Source organism: Somniosus microcephalus, chromosome 33, assembly GCF_052327205.1.
Source record: "Somniosus microcephalus isolate GS21.2 chromosome 33, FLI_Smic_1.0, whole genome shotgun sequence".
Taxonomy (NCBI): Eukaryota; Metazoa; Chordata; class Chondrichthyes; order Squaliformes; family Somniosidae; genus Somniosus; species Somniosus microcephalus.
In genome coordinates, this window is record NC_141019.1 from 12933091 (window position 1) to 12949377 (window position 16287).

General features: G+C 47.5%; 1 protein-coding gene across 3 annotated transcripts in view; it reads left to right on the forward strand.

Annotated features, from left to right (window-relative positions):
* Nucleotides 1-819: 819 nt before the first annotated feature.
* Nucleotides 820-16287, forward strand: part of LOC147096967 (sterol O-acyltransferase 2-like) — a 243951-nt gene continuing 228483 nt past the window's right edge. Inside the window, exons 1-4 of one of the 3 annotated variants that reach the window (XM_085972666.1) lie at nucleotides 852-1226; nucleotides 2928-3136; nucleotides 4805-4924; nucleotides 6056-7723. In XM_085972666.1, the coding sequence (XP_085828792.1) occupies nucleotides 896-1226; nucleotides 2928-3136; nucleotides 4805-4924; nucleotides 6056-6193 (798 nt within the window). In that variant the 5' untranslated portion in view covers nucleotides 852-895 and the 3' untranslated portion in view covers nucleotides 6194-7723. Of the gene's footprint in view, nucleotides 1227-2927; nucleotides 3137-4804; nucleotides 4925-6055; nucleotides 7724-12143; nucleotides 12369-16287 lie in introns of those variants that run through there. The other 2 variants (XM_085972667.1, XM_085972665.1) reach the window with 2 other exon arrangements.

Consider the following 16287-nt stretch of genomic DNA (forward strand, 5'->3'; position numbering starts at 1 on the left):
ATGGATGCAGTGTGTACCATCTACAAGATGCACTGCAGCAACTCGCCAAGGCTTCTTCGACAGCACCTCTCAAACCCGCGACCTCTTCCACCGAGAAGAACAAGGGCAGCAAGCGCATGGAAACACCATCACCTCCAAGTTCCCCTCCAAGTCACACACCATCCTGACTTGGAAATATATCGGCCGTTCCTTTATCGTCGCTGGGTCAAAATCCTGGAACTCCCTCCCTAACAGCACTGTGGGAGTACCTTCACCACACGGACTGCAGCGGTTCAAGAAGGCGGCTCACCACCACCTTCTCAAGGGCAACTAGGGATAGACAATAAATGCTGGCCTTACTAGTGACGTCCACGCCCCAAGAATGATTTTTTTTTTAAAATACTGATCTTCGAAAATACTGATCTATGAGAACTACCTATCTACAAAAAATACTTATCAACAAGAAATAATTATGAACAAAAAATACTTATACTCGAAAATACTTATATTCAAAAACACTTAGCTACAAGAAATACTTATATTAGAAAATACTAATCTACAAGAAATCTTATATTTTAAAATACTGATCTACAAGAAATAATTATATTAGAAAATACTAATCTAAAAAACTTATTAACAAACAATAATGTATGCCTCTAAACCAAAATATGAAAAGATAAAAAGCAAACAGTAAACTTTTTTGTGTGCACTTGACTGCTGGACCGTCCTATTCACAAGCCATGCGGGCGGGGAAGGGGCACCCTGTCACGTGTATAACTCGTTGCTCCCTCCATTTGTTATTTAAATAATGTCTTACCTATCCAGGTTCCGGGGCATGCCCCTGCTTGCCTATTTAAAAAGGGGGGGAATCAGCAGGCTGAGCAATGTCGTGGAGCGAGTCAAGCTGTTGCAAACAATGCTCGGAATCTGCGTGGTGCTCCTTTGGGTCGGACTGACCAGCCAGCAATGTGCGCTGGGTGCGATGATAGAGTGCGCCCCGTGCAACGAGAGGGCGATGTCGGCCTGCCACCCCCCCAGGGGCTGCGAGCTGGTGAGAGAGTCCGGCTGCGGCTGCTGCCTGACATGCGCGCTGGCGGAGGGAGCGGCGTGCGGGGTGTACAGCGAGAGCTGTGCGTCCGGCCTCAAGTGCGTGCCCCGCGGCGGCGAGAGGGCGCCGCTCCAGGCGCTGCTGCAGGGCCGGGGCATATGTCGCAGGGCCAAGCGGAGGAAGCAGGCTCAGCACACGGGTGAGTGGACACGGCCGTGCAAAATTGAGCCTCTTTAAATAAAGTTTATTATTGAGCCAGCCATTTAAAGGGAGTTAGATTTTGATGTAAATTCAGGGTTGAATTATTTCATTCAAATTCCATCAGCTGTTAAACTAACTGTAAATTAAACTGTAACATGAGCAAACAGTTCAAAACCAAGAAATAAAAGATCCATTGACTGAGACAGTGACATGAGGAGGTCAGTGGGGGAGAGCAGACCTTCTAAAGAAGTGGATTGTGAACATAACCAGAGTTAAATGTTTTGAGTTTTTTTATTAAGAGACCTCGGCAGAGGGTCATAGTGCAGGGACAGCACCATCTGTGTATTGACAGCAACAAGTTGCATTTATACAGCGTGAGGAGAGGATTGAGCTTAGCTGGGATGCCACTTCAGTGGTTGAATATCCTGTCAACGTTCACTATCTCGGCTGGCACATTGAAGAGTGGGCAACTGGGTAAGGTACCCAAGTGCAGCTGTGAAGAGTTAGTGCCTTTGGGAGAGGAGGGAAGAAAATGGGGGCAAGAGTTTTTTTTTAATCTGCGGATTGGAGCACGAGGGAAAACCAGAAGGAAGCCAGGAATTCTAAATTTTGAAATCCTGCGAAAGAAAGTTTGAATAAGTGTTCAGTGAGTTGTAATTTCAGCACTGTGAGGCTGGAGGGAGTGTGTAGTAATCTACATGTTGCATGTCCAGTCAATCATCTCTGGAAATAATATAGCAGTTGTATTGCTGTCTAGAAGAAAGACTTGCATCTCTCGGGGCATCCCAATGAAGTATTTTTGACGTGCAGTCACTGTTGTAATGTATGAAACATAGTAGCCAATTTGCACACAGCAGGATCCCACAAACAGCAATAATATGTTGGTTGAGGGATAAATATTGGCCAGGACACTGGGGATAACGCCCCTGCTCCTCTTCCAATAATGCCATGGGATCTTTTACACCCACCTGAGAGGAGACGGGGGGCCTCGGTTTAACGTCTCATCTGAAAGACGGCACCTCTGACAGTGCGGCACTCCCTCAGCACTGCACTGGGAGTGTCAGCCTAGCTTTATGTGCTGAAGTCTCTGGAGTGGGACTTAAACCCACAACCTTCTGACTCGGAGGTGAGGGTGCTACCCACTGAGCCCCTGCTGACATCCACTCTTGTCAAAAACAAAAAAGTTAGCTCCACTGCTTTTGGGGAAATCTTCCATTAGACTAAACCTACTGAGTTCCCCCTGCTGCCAAGAACTAGTACTGCAAAAGAAGCCCTACGTCCTAATACAGTAAGTGGCATTTAATCACTGTACTCGGCAGAAATGGTTAGTGTGTTGTTGTGAAGACTTTTAGTGAAGCTGCAGGAGCGGTTTACTACCGTGAGTGTCGGCACCGGATTCATAACCTAGCCCAATATTGTCCAAACCAGCAGAAGTTGATTTTTTTATTTTCTCTTGCCTCCTAACTCTGGGGCAATGAGACCATTTGTGACTATGACACCGAGTGATCCTCTCATAAGCCATGAGGAAACTCGAGCTTGCTGCAGTGATGTGACTGGTGCCTTTTGTGCTTTGGGGTATGTTGATGTGGGCTGTGTGAGGCAATTGTGCTGAATCTATTTAGAAATGTAAGTATTTCTTGCATTGCATAGGAGTGATTCCAGGCCCTCTCCCTGACCTGGTCTATTCATATTCCTGCAGGAAAGCCCCTGGATGCCGACGAGAAATATTCCTTGGCAAAGAGCAAGCACGATGGCAAAAACCATGGAATGCTGCCTGCAAATCCGAGCCAGCATTTGGTGCTTAAACCTCATCGAGGAAATCGCTATTCACCAAAGGGAACCATGCACCCCATAGTGAACCCTTCCAAACCTACACCTGTCACCGCCCCTCTGCCAGATTCTGAATACGTAAGTGCCAGACTTGGGGTGAACATAATGCACTGTAGAAAATTCAAAGTACATTTCAGGGGTTGCTACACTGGAGCATTGGACTCCTGTCCAGGAGAGCTTGGAGTTAGAGCAGTTTTGGTTAACAGATTTCAGCTGTTAAAGGCCACATCAGTGTAAATAACAAGTGTGTCCTGTAATCTGAAGTTGTATGTCCATTCTGAATGTCCGATCATATCACGGCTAGCAAGACTGGAGACTTGTGAATTGAACGAGTCCTTATGGACAAAAATGGATATTTGGGTGGGAATCCTATCAAACACCATGCTTTCAATATGTAAAGAAAGAACTTGCATTTATATCGCACCTTTCACAACCGTAGGACGTCCCAAAGCGCTTAATAGCCAATTAAATACCTTTTGAAATGTAGTCCCTGTTGTAAGAAACGCGACAGCCAATTTGTGCTCCATGTAGCAAATTAAATTGTAGATGTGATCGAATAGTTGTATGTTAATGCTCCTGTACATGTACAGTATACAATGGGTAAAGCCGAACTCCTGTCTGGTACTGTACGGCCCGTGTGTGTGTCCATGTAAGCTCCTGTACCTGTACAGTATACACCGTATAAACGGGAACAATTCATTCCCGTCTGGTACTGTACGGCCCGTGTGTGTGTCTCTGTCAGCTCCTGGACATGTACAGTACACTGGGTAAAAGGGAATGATTCACCATACCAGCCCTCATTACTCCGATATGTATCCAGATGTTTGGTTGATGATCAGGGCTATTCTTTGCAGTCATGGCTGATGATTCCAGTAAGCCTTCCATAGACGGGCGGGAACAACAGATACAATGAAGCCTATGGCACTACAAGAAGTGTGATCGAGCAGATGAGTGGCATTCTCGTTTCCATTTATGTGGTTGGATAAATCTGATGGTAGCTTGCTAATATGACCCAGTGAGAGTCTCCAGAATCATTGGAGCTTGCTGTGTACTACATAACATTGCAATGAAGAAAGCCTTCCTGATTGCAGAATCTGAAGGTGATGATGACCCGGGGGTGGAAGGGAGAGAGACATGCCCTCCATCCCTCCCCACAACATGATGAGGGTACACTGGGAGAAATGGCTGGGGGGTCAGGCAAGTAGCAGCCAGCGAAAGGAAGACGCAACGGACATGTCTGAAGCTCCGTCTTGTGGAGAGGATATTAAGGCAGTCTGGCCAGTGCCCGTCTCCAGCGGTGAATCTGCGCCCACTCCTTACAGCCCACGTGAGCTGAGAGAAGGTGTTGGTTTAGGGGGACCTCACTAAGGTATTCGTTGGGACAGATAATTTTTTAAGGTCAGTCAGACGAGTAGGGCAAAGTTACATTTAAATTAGTGAAAAGTAATGTTTTTTAAATTGGAAGAACATTTTACTCTGAATATTTGTCATAATCTACCATATGGTGGAGATAACCTCACCTGGGGGATGTTCAAAATGCAGCCGAGTGGTATACTGGGAGAGTTGAGGTCTTCTAGAGAAGCTTCAATGGGACAGTAAGAGTACTCGATGGGTGGGCTTGAATGGGAGAGTTGGGGTGGGCCTTGACTAGAGAGCTAATGTACGGAAGGGTTGGGCTTCGATGGACAAACTAGCTTTCTCACATACCTGACTTTGGATTTGAACCAATTATTCTCCTGTGCTTAGGGCCCATGTCGCAGGGAGATGGAAATCATTCTACAGGATCTGAAGCCGGAGTTTTTCCGCAGCCCGGAGGACATCTACATCCCAAACTGTGATAAGAGAGGATTCTACCGGAGCAAACAGGTAAATAGTGAACCCAGTCACAGTAATAACCATCGCTACTTTTTACCCAGTTTATCAATCGCAGTTGAGAAGCCCCTCGCCCACAAAAGCAATGGTGAAATCCAAAGGAAAATGGTGTGGGAGGGATGAATAGACATCAGTTTTCTGAACAGTCTGACTTCATGACGTAATGTTTCCTACAACGTTAATAGACTTTCCCCCCCCCCCCCCCCCCCCCCCCCCTCCCTTTTGTCGGGGCACTGAGGCCAATTGTAGTCCCTACGACCACCTTGGCTGTGATCAGCTAACTCATCACTGACCAAAGATGGGACCTTCCTGGTCTGTATAGCTCTGTGCCAGTCAGGGAGTTGTGTGCGACTGTGACAAACACAGAAGCATTTTCTGACTGATATTTTAATGCTGTTGTTAACCTATTTAATGAGGTACAGCCACTGCTGTTAATGGGTTACTGCTGGCGTCGTTTAGTCCAGCCCCGGCTCGTGGGATGAAGTTTGTGGTGACAGCAGGGCTACAATTAATCTCTGCCTCCTGAGATCGGGAAGGGGGAAAGACTGAGCCAAGATTCCTGCTCCTAAACCGCTCTGGTATGCCACTGTTGTACAAATGTCATTCATATCTCTGTTTAGACACTAACTGCCACTGACTAAGTTTGCCTCAGTTGGTCGCACTCTTGCCACCTGAGTCAAAAGGCCATGGATTCAAGCTCCACTCCAGAGACTTCCACCCATAACTTAAGCTGACACTCCCAGGCAGTACTGAGGGAGTGCTGCACTGTCAGAGGTGCTGTCTTTCAGATGAGATGTTAAAGCGAGGCCCCATCTGCCTCTTTGGTAGATGTAAAAGACCCCATGGCACTCTTCGAAGAAGAGCAGGGGAGTTCTCCCCGGTGTCCTGGGAAAATATTCCTCCCTCAACCAACATCACTAAAACAGATTATCTGGTCATTATCTCATTGCTGTTTGTGGGAGCTTGCTGTGTGTAAATTGCCTGCCGCATTGACTACACTTCAAAAGTACTTCATTGGCTGTAAAGTGCTTTGGGACATCCTGAGATTGTGAAAGGTGGTGTAGAAATGTTAGTTACTCCTTTCTTCCTCTTCCATTAACACAAGGTGTTTTTAATGTTTCATAGTGCAAACCATCAAAAGGCAGAAAACGGGGTCACTGCTGGTGTGTGGATAAATATGGCCATTCACTTCCTGGGTCACTGAGCAAGAAAAGGCCCGTGTCCTGTGCGCAAAGCGCATCTTCTGAAGAGGTCGGATATTAGTTTGTGCAGGGCAACTGCCCTCTGAGGACAGCATTGCCTGAAGTTTCTGAAGAGAAGATTAAATAGAAACTGAATCTCTCCAATCAACCTTGCTCTGTACCTGTAGGTCAACTCCCAGAATGGGCCTGCAGACTTTCCTGGAATCGCATCTGATGGAAGTAGTTTAGTTTAAAGATTAGAAAACCTGTAACAACTGCTATGAAAGTCTTCTGAAATCCGACTTTAATTCTGATTCCTACTCGTTCCAAACATGGGCCAAATTCTTTTGCCAAACTGCTTCAGTGCCCAGTCCCTGGCATTAACCTAACCCATTGGCATGGTTTCCATGCCCCACAGTTTGACTGTTTTTCCTTTTCCAGCACCAGCCTCGAGTTGGCGCTACAGGAAGTCCTGCTGGTGAAGATGTTTCTAGTAGAACACTAGGGTTAGGTCTGATACTGCCATTTCACAGGCCGGGTCATTGCACCATGACCTCCAGGGAATACTGGAGAGCTTCCCCCGGTGGCTCAGTGGGTTATTCGAAAGCACCAGCTGAACTGGTACTGACCCACACAGACCAGGTGGATCCCAGGTTCAATACCTGGTCAGTGCTTTGATTCATATCCAATGACCCCTGCTGGAAAGTGCACATTTATGGTGGATCAGCTCTGCTGTGATGCATAGCTTGTTGACTTTCTCCATTTTAGGCTTCCCAACAAACAATGGCGAGTCGTGAGGTACTGACCGTGGAGCCATACCCCAACATGGATCTTCAGGAGAGGAGAAAGTACTGAACTAGCTTAATGGGTACGGTGGTGTCGAGGCTATGTTCCTGAACCAGTAATCCAGAGGCCTAGACTAATTAAGCCAAGCACCAGATGTGTCATCTGATCAGGTGACTTGAGTTGCCAAGCACTTGCCCCATAAATCCAGTGGCCTGGAGTGTTTGATGTGGCCCCTCCACATGCATGGTTTGAGTGGAAGTTTTCAAATAAGATATTGTGAAACTTTTTGTTAATTTTTAAAAAGATCAGGGTGAAGCCAGAGGCTGCCCGCTGGCACGATACTGGCAGACAGACCTGTGCAACTTTTATTTTGTTTTATTATCAAATCTCATAATTGGCACCCAGAAGAATGTTTTTAGGAATGGCTGTTTATTGAGTGAGACATTGAAGTTTGATTTTATTTCTTTATACATCAGTACTGTGCAGAAATGCTTTTGAACAGGTCAAAGGTTACTGTCCTGCTATTCCTCTTTAAATTTAATATTTTGAAATTGTTTAATTTAATTTTTTCTGTTTTAAAAGTTCCTTGCTAACGGGGTCAGGATACGCCTTGTGCACGCACTGTCCTAGATGTGTCTCTGGGGATCCAGCTTCGTGCGGGCACACAGCCCATGCAATTTTATATCCCTTTACAGGACTTGATCAGCACTATGTATTTTTTTACTGGGAATGTGATGCACCTAAATATTTAAAGTCCATGAACAAAAATAGTGAAATGTACTTTGGAATGTAGTGTCTAAAATCAATAAATGCTTCTTTGTGATAAGTTGGTGTTGCTTTTGAAATTTGGGATTTGTCCTTGCAATGTTTTATTTAAAAAAAATCTCACCTTTAACAATTTTATCAATACTTCATGTTTGTTCATCTGTGGCATAGCTGGGGCTTGATCAAATAAAAATGGTTCACCAAGCCACGTGTGAAGGTTTGGGTGGGACTCTTCCATAACTGGCGAAAGGAGGGGATCGCCTGATGGAGAGTGACCAGCAGGAGTCCACACTTTCAGTACAGTAGGGGAGGAAACTGGGGAACATAGTTGGCCTTTAAATTGAGAGAATGCTGCTTCTCAAATATACACTTCATAATGATCCAACACAAAGGGAGGCCATTCGGCCCATCGTGCCTGTGCCAGCTCTCTGAAAGAGCTCTCCAATTAGTCCCACTCCCCCGCTCTTTCCCCAGAGCCCTGTAAATTTTTCCTTTTCAAGTATCCAATTTCCTTTTTGAAAGTTATTATTCCAACGAGCTGTGTATAAAAATTTCTCTTTTTTTTTTCTCTGGTTCTTTTGCCAATTATCTTCAATCTGTGTCCTCTGGTTACTGAACCTCCTGCCAGTAGGAACAATTGATCCTTATTTGCTCTTATCAAAACCCCTTCTAATTTTGAGCACCTCTATTAAATCCCCAGTTGACCACTGCTCTCGGGAACAACCCAAACTTCTCGAGTCTCCACATAACTGAAGTCCCTCATCACTCACTTAAATATATTTATTTAAAAAAAAAAAAAAAAAAAATTTATGGTGCAGTAAAACTCCAAAGTCCTACAGTAATCCAGCAATGGCTGTTGAGGTAATAATTAACCCCTTTGCAATTATTGATCTATTGACCGCCATACTGTCCTGAACTCATATTGTTGCCAACTGGAATTTATCCATTGGTATTTCAAAATATTTTGCATGTTTTCAAATGCCTTCCATTCTGAGAAAGACAGCTCGAGCTTTGAACAATTTCAAATCGTGCTATCCAAACCAGCAGCAACACAGGTGCTATGTGAAACCGATTGTACTCTCATCTGGAGCACAGTAAATCCACCTGGATTTAATAAATAAAATACTGCTGAAGAGTGACAGGGTAAGGAGCAGGATAGAAGGCCGAGTGGCACAGACTTAACTGAGGTCGGACAGGAGGAGCAACAATGACCCAACTGAGCTAGGACAGGTGAAGGTACACCGAATGACTGAACTTGTATTTATATACCTTTTATTTGTTCAGGAGGTCCCAAAGCACTTCGCAACCAATGAATGACTTTTTAAACTGTAGTCATTCTATGTATAGTCACTGTTAATGTGGGCAAATGTAGGAGTCAATTTGCGCACAGCAAACCCACACAAGCTGTAAATGAATCAACAAAAACAACTTGCATTTCTAGGCAGCCTTTCAATGCAGTAAAACTTCCCAAAGTGCTTCACCGAGGCATAATCAGACAAATATTAGGAGGGATGACCAAAAGCATAGTCAAAGGTTTTAAGGAGGATCTTTAAAGAGAAGCTGAGAGGTTTAGGGTGGATATTCCAGAGCATAGGGCCGAGACGACCCTAAGGCATAGCCACCAATCGTGGGATGAAGAGGGGGTCATAAGAGGCAGTGGGGCAATGGAGAGTTCTGGGGGGAAGGTTGTAGGGTGGAAATTAAAGAAATAGGGAGGGGTGAGGCCATGAAGGGATTTAAACAAGATAAGAATTTTAAATTAGAGGTGTTGGACCGGGAACCAATGTCGATCAACATGGACACAGGTGAACGAGACTTGGTGTGGGGTAAGTTACTGGCAGCAGAGTTTTGGATGAGCTGCAGTTTACGGAGGGTGGAAGAGGTGGCTAGCCAAGAGAGCATTGGAATAGTCGAGTGGATGAGGGTCTCAGCGACAGATGGGCTGAGGCAGGGGCGGAGATGTTTGATGTTACACAGGTGGAATCTGAGCAGTTAATTTGTATTTCCAGGTGGACAATGAATGTTGGCTCAGACACTATGAGAATGTCATTCTTGTGTCCACCTCCAACTATGTAGCACTTACCCAACTTCCTAGAAACGGGGCAAAGATGCAGAGACAACTGTGGACAGGAGAAAGGACACTGACTGAACTGAGTTGAAAACTCGAGGAGGAATATTGAACCAATTGGGCTAGGAGCAACAGCAGAAGCACCAACTCAAATAAAGTGAATGAACTTGCAGTTATATATTTTTTTTAATGAATTCTCGGGATGTGGGCGTTGCTGACAAAACCGTATTTATTGCCCATCCCTAATGCAGTCTGTGTGGTGAAGGTACTCCCACAGTGCTGTTAGGGAGGGAGTTCCAGAATTTTGACCCAGCGACGATGTAGGAACAGCCGATATATTTCTAAGTCAGGATGGTGTGCGACTTGGAGGTGGTGGTGTTCCCATGCACCTGCTGCCCTTGTCCTTCTAGGTGGTGGAGGTCGCGGGTTTGGGAAGTTCTGTCGAAGAAGCCTTGGCGAGTTGCTGCAGTGCATCTTGTAGATGGTACACACTGCAGCCACGGTACGCCGGTGGTGGAGGGAGTGAATGTTTAAGGTGGTGGATGGGGTGCCAATCAAACTGGCTGCTTTGTCCTGGATGGTGTCGAGCTTCCTGAGTGTTGGAGCTGCACCCATCCAGAGAAGGGGAGAGTATTCCATCACACTCCTGACTTACATAGAATTAAATAGAATGTACAGCACAGAAACAGGTCATTTGGCCCAACTGGTCCATGAGCCTCCAACTTTGCCTTCGAGGTGGTGGAGAGGCTTTGGGGAGTCAGGAGGTGAGTCACACACCACAGAATATTCAGCCTCTGACCTGCTGTCGTACCCATGGCATTTATGTGGCTAGTCCAGTTGAGTTTCTGGTCAATGGTGACCCTCAGGATGTTGATGGTGAGGGATGCCATTTAATGTCAAGGGGAGATGGTTAGGCTCTCTTTGTTCGAGATGGTCATTGGTATTTGTGTGGCACGAATGTTGCCACTTACCAGCCCAAGCTTGGATGTTGTCCAGGTCTTGGTGCAAGGTCCTAGGGCTGAGATGATTGGCCTCCAACGACCACAACCGTCCCCTCCTTGTGCCAGGTACGACTCCAGCCACTGGAGAGTTTTTCCCCTGATCTCCATTGACTTCAGTTTTACTAGAGCTCTTTAGTGCCACACTCGGTCAAATGTTACCTTGATGTCAAGCTCTTGTGTCCATGTTTAAACCAAGGCTGTAATGAGGTCTGGAGCTGAGTGATCCTGGCGGAACCCAAACTGAGCACTGGTTAGCAGCTTACTGGTGAATAAGTGCCACTCGATAGCACTGTTGATGACACTTTCCATTGTTTTGCTGATGATTGAGCGTAGGCTGATGGGACGGTGATTAACTGGATTGAATTTGTCCTGTCTTAGGTACTGTAACAGCTTAGCTAAAGCACAAGTCTTCAGCACCACAGCCGAGATGGGGCCCACAGCCTTTGCTCATCTTTTGGATGAGATGTTAAACCGAGGCCCCGCCTGCTCTCTCAGGTGGATGTAAAAGATCCCATGGCACTATTTCGAAGAAGAGCAGGGGAGTTCTCCCCGGTGTCCTGGCCAATATTTATCCCTCAATCAACATCACTAAAACTAGATTATCTGGTCATTATCATATTGCTGTTTGTGGGAGCTTGCTGTGCACAAATTGGCTGCTATGTTTCCCACATTACAACAGTGACTCCACTTCAAAAGCACTTCATTGGCTGTGAAGCTCTTTGCAACATCCTGAGGTTGTGAAAGGTGCTATATAAATGCAAGTTCTTTCTTTTCTTTCTCAAGACCCGGAAATACCAGTCAGAGCCAGCACATAAAGTCCGACTGGGCGAAATGAATTCACGAGTCTGGCTCTAACATGGACGCAGGGGCCTCATTCCAATATTGAACTGAAGCCTGTGCTTATTCCAGGCGACCACCAGGGGCACCTAAAAAGAAAGTCCCGACCAAGTTAGCAGTGGCCCAAATGTCATGTGCAGATCAGGCACGAGCCTCTACCCGGCTAAAATGTTTATCGTTGTGCCAGTTTTAGGGCCATAAAACGGGCGCAACAATATTAACTTTAGGCCACAGTGCTTCCAGGCTACAGAGGCGGGGGGTGGGGGGGAGATCAGCCAGGGTTCCCACTCCCGGTCACTGTCCAGTGCCTCCTGCTGGAAAGTGCATGTGTGTGAACATTGGGTGAGGTCAGTATTGCGGTCACCCGTGATGCCCCCATGGTTCAATATCCTGCCAACACTCACTGCTGAGGTTAACACAAGAGTGACACTTGGGTGAGGCATTAGAGGGTGATCGGTTCCTGTGGAGCTGTAGTCCAGTGAGAGTCAGAAGAGGGGAGACAGAGAGCGAGAGAGAGAGACTGGCAGTGGTGAGCAATCAGATTACAGAGGCGAGTCAGGAAGGAAAGGGTTATAAAAACAAAATTCCCAAGAACTGGAGCAAAGAGCGCACTTATATCTTCTCGATTAGAAGGTCAGAGCTACAACCTCTTGGAGGATTACATCACTGTGCCTATCTCTGTGAGTGAGTACAAAGACCAGCTCAAAGCTCCCCGAAGGTGATCTGTGAGTTCCACCAACACAAGCAAACAGCCCAGGAGCAGCAGAACAACCGGAGGCTGAGCTGTTAGCAGGAACTCCGTAAGTACTGCCTGAAACCGGCCTGCTCAAACAATCGCAACTAAACCACAAAAGTCAAATCGATTTGTGATAGTTTACAGAACAATTCAGTGACAGGCTTGTTTGTTCCTGATTAAATGGTTAATAGTTTCAAGAGATTTGTTTCCAAAGTTATGCTATTGCAGCTGAATCAATCTGCATGGGGATGTTGAAGCTGAAGAAGTTTTTTTTTACAGTTTCCCCTCCTCCCCTCCTAAAGGCACTGACTGTTGCTGGGTCCAGTTCCCAGACACAACCCACGCTCTCGTACCTCATGGCTGAGCCGCGGCAGTGAGTTGTTTAATCAGGGAGAGGGGAGCCAACAACACAACACCATCCTGTACTCACCACAGGTCCACACCCTCTCCAGCAGGGCTCACTGGACAGTGACCAAGAACAAGAATACTTGCTGAATTTTCATATCCCTACCCCAGGCGGCACTGAAAAACGTTGTAACTCCCCCCCTCTCCTACCTGCTGCCAAGGCTGAGACCTTCCCGGTCTGTCTGGTACTGTGCAGCCCGTGTGTGTCTCAGTGTCAGTTCCTGTACATGTACAGTACACAGCGGGTAAAAGGGAACGATTCACTCCCGTCTGGTACTGTACGGTCCGTGTGTCTCTCAGTGTCAGTTCCTGTACATGTACAGTACACAGCGGGTAAAAGGGAACGATTCACTCCCGTCTGGTACTGTACGGCCCGTGTGTGTCTCAGTGTCAGCTCCTGTACATGTATAGTACACCGCGGGTAAAAGGGAACAAGTCACTCCCGTCTGGTACTGTGCAGCCCGTGTGTGTCTCAGTGTCAGTTCCTGCACATGTACAGTACACAGCGGGTAAAAGGGAACGATTCACTCCCGTCTGGTACTGTATGGCCCATGTGTGTCTCAGTGTCAGCTCCTGTACATGTACAGTACACCGCGGGTAAAAGGGAACGATTCACTCCCGTCTGGTACTGTGCAGCCCGTGTGTGTCTCAGTGTCAACTCCTGTACATCTACAGTACACCGCGGGTAAAAGGGAACGATTCACTCCCGTCTGGTACTGTACGGCCCGTGTGTGTCTCAGTGTCAGCTCCTGTACATGTACAGTACACAGCGGGGAAAAGGGAATCATTCACTTCTGTCTGGTACTGTACGGTCCGTGTGTGTCTCAGTGTCAGCTCCTGCACATGTACAGTACACCGCGGGTAAAAGTGAACGATTCACTCCCGTCTGGTGCTGTGCAGCCCGTGTGTGTCTGACTGTCAGCTCCTGTACATGTACAGTACACAGCGGGTAAAAGTGAACGATTCACTCCCGTCTGGTACTGTGCAGCCCATGTGTGTCTCAGTGTCAGTTCCTGTACATGTACAGTACACAGCGGGTAAAAGGGAATGATTCACTCCTGTCTGGTACTGTACGGCCCGTGTGTGTCTCAGTGTCAGCTCCTGTACATGTACAGTACACAGCGGGTAAAAGGGAATGATTCACTCCCGTCTGGGACTGTATGGCCCGTGTGTGTCTCAGTGTCAGCTCCTGTACATGTACAGTACACAGCGGGTAAAAGGGAACGATTCACTCCCATCTGGTACTGTACGGCCCATGTGTGTCTGACTGTCAGCTCCTGTACATGTACAGTACACAGCGGGTAAAAGGGAACGATTCACTCCCGTCTGGTACTGTACGGTCCGTGTGTGTCTCAGTGTCAGCTCCTGTACATGTACAGTACACAGCGGGTAATAGGGAACGATTCACTCCCATCTGATACTGTACGGCCCATGTGTGTGTGTCTCAGTGTCAGCTCCTGTACATGTACAGTACACAGCGGGTAAAAGGGAACGATTCACTCCCATCTGGTACTGTACAGCCTGTGTGTGTCTCAGTGTCAGCTCCTGCACATGTACAGTACACAGCAGGTAAAAGGGAATGATTCACTCCTGTCTGGTAATGTACGGCCCGTGTGTGTCTCAGTGTCAGCTCCTGTACATGTACAGTACACAGCGGGTAAAAGGGAACGATTCACTCCCGTCTGGTACTGTACGGCCCGTGTGTGTCTCAGTGTCAGCTCCTGTACATGTACAGTACACCACGGGTAAAAGGGAATGATTCACTCCCGTCTGGTACTGTGCAGCCCGTGTGTGTCTGAGTGTCAGCTCTTGTACATGTACAGTACACAGCAGGTAAAAGGGAACGATTCACTCCCGTCTGGTACTGTACGGCCTGTGTGTGTCTCAGTGTCAGCTCCTGTACATGTACAGTACACAGCGGGTAAAAGGGAACGATTCACTCCCGTCTGGTACTGTACGGCCTGTGTGTGTCTCAGTGTCAGCTCCTGTACATGTACAGCACACAGCGGGTAAAAGGGAATGATTCACCTCTGTCTGGTACGGTGCGGCCAGTGTGTGTCTTGGTGTCAGCTCCTGTACATGTAGAGTACACAGCGGGTAAAAGGAAACAATTCACTCCTGCCTGGAACTGTACGGCCTGTGTGTGTCTCAGTGTCAGCTCCTGTACATGTACAGTACACACAGCGGGTAAAAGGGAATGATTCACTCCTGTCTGGTACTGTACGGTCCGTGTGTCTCTCAGTGTCAGCTCCTGTACATGTACAGTACACAGCGGGTAAAAGGGAACGATTCACTCCCGTCTGGTACTGTACAGCCCGTGTGTGTCTCAGTGTCAGCTCCTGTACATGTATAGTACACCGCGGGTAAAAGGGAACGATTCACTCCCGTCTGGTACTGTACGGCCCGTGTGTGTCTCAGTGTCAGCTCCTGCACATGTACAGTACACAGCGGGTAAAAGGGAACGATTCACTCCCGTCTGGTACTGTATGGCCCATGTGTGTCTCAGTGTCAGCTCCTGTACATGTACAGTACACCGCGGGTAAAAGGGAACGATTCACTCCCGTCTGGTACTGTGCAGCCCGTGTGTGTCTCAGTGTCAACTCCTGTACATCTACAGTACACCGCGGGTAAAAGGGAACGATTCACTCCCGTCTGGTACTGTACGGCCCGTGTGTGTCTCAGTGTCAGCTCCTGTACATGTACAGTACACCGCGGGTAAAAGGGAATGATTCACTCCCGTCTGGTACTGTGCAGCCTGTGTGTGTCTCAGTGTCAGCTCCTGTACATGTACAGTACACAGCGGGTAAAAGGGAACGATTCACTCCCGTCTGGTACTGTGCGGCCCGTGTGTGTCTCAGTGTCAGCTCCTGTACATGTACAGTACACAGTGGGTAAAAGGGAACGATTCACTCCCGTCTGGTACTGTGCAGCCCGTGTGTGTCTGAGTGTCAGCTCCTGTACATGTACAGTACACACCGGGTAAAAGTGAACGATTCACTCTCGTCTGGTACTGTGCAGCCCGTGTGTGTCTGACTGTCAGCTCCTGTACATGTACAGTACACAGCGGGTAAAAGTGAACGATTCACTCCCGTCCGGTACTGTGCAGCCCGTGTGTGTCTCAGTGTCAGTTCCTGTACATGTACAGTACACCGCGGGTAAAAGGGAACGATTCACTCCCGTCTGGTGCTGTGCAGCCCGTGTGTGTCTCAGTTTCAGCTCCTGTACATGTACAGTACACAGCGGGTAAAAGGGAACGATTCACTCCCGTCTGGTACTGTACGGCCCGTGTGTGTCTCAGTGTCAGCTCCTGTACATGTACAGTACACAGCGGGTAAAAGGGAATGATTCACTCCCGTCTGGTACTGTACGGTCCGTGTGTGTCTCAGTGTCAGCTCCTGTACGTGTACAGTACACAGCGGGTAAAAGGGAACGATTCACTCCCGTCTGGTACTGTGCAGCCCGTGTGTGTCTGAGTGTCAGCTCTTGTACATGTACAGTACACAGCGGGTAAAAGGGAACGATTCACTCCCGTCTGGTACTGTACGGCCCGTGTGTGTCTGAGTGTCAGCTCCTGTACA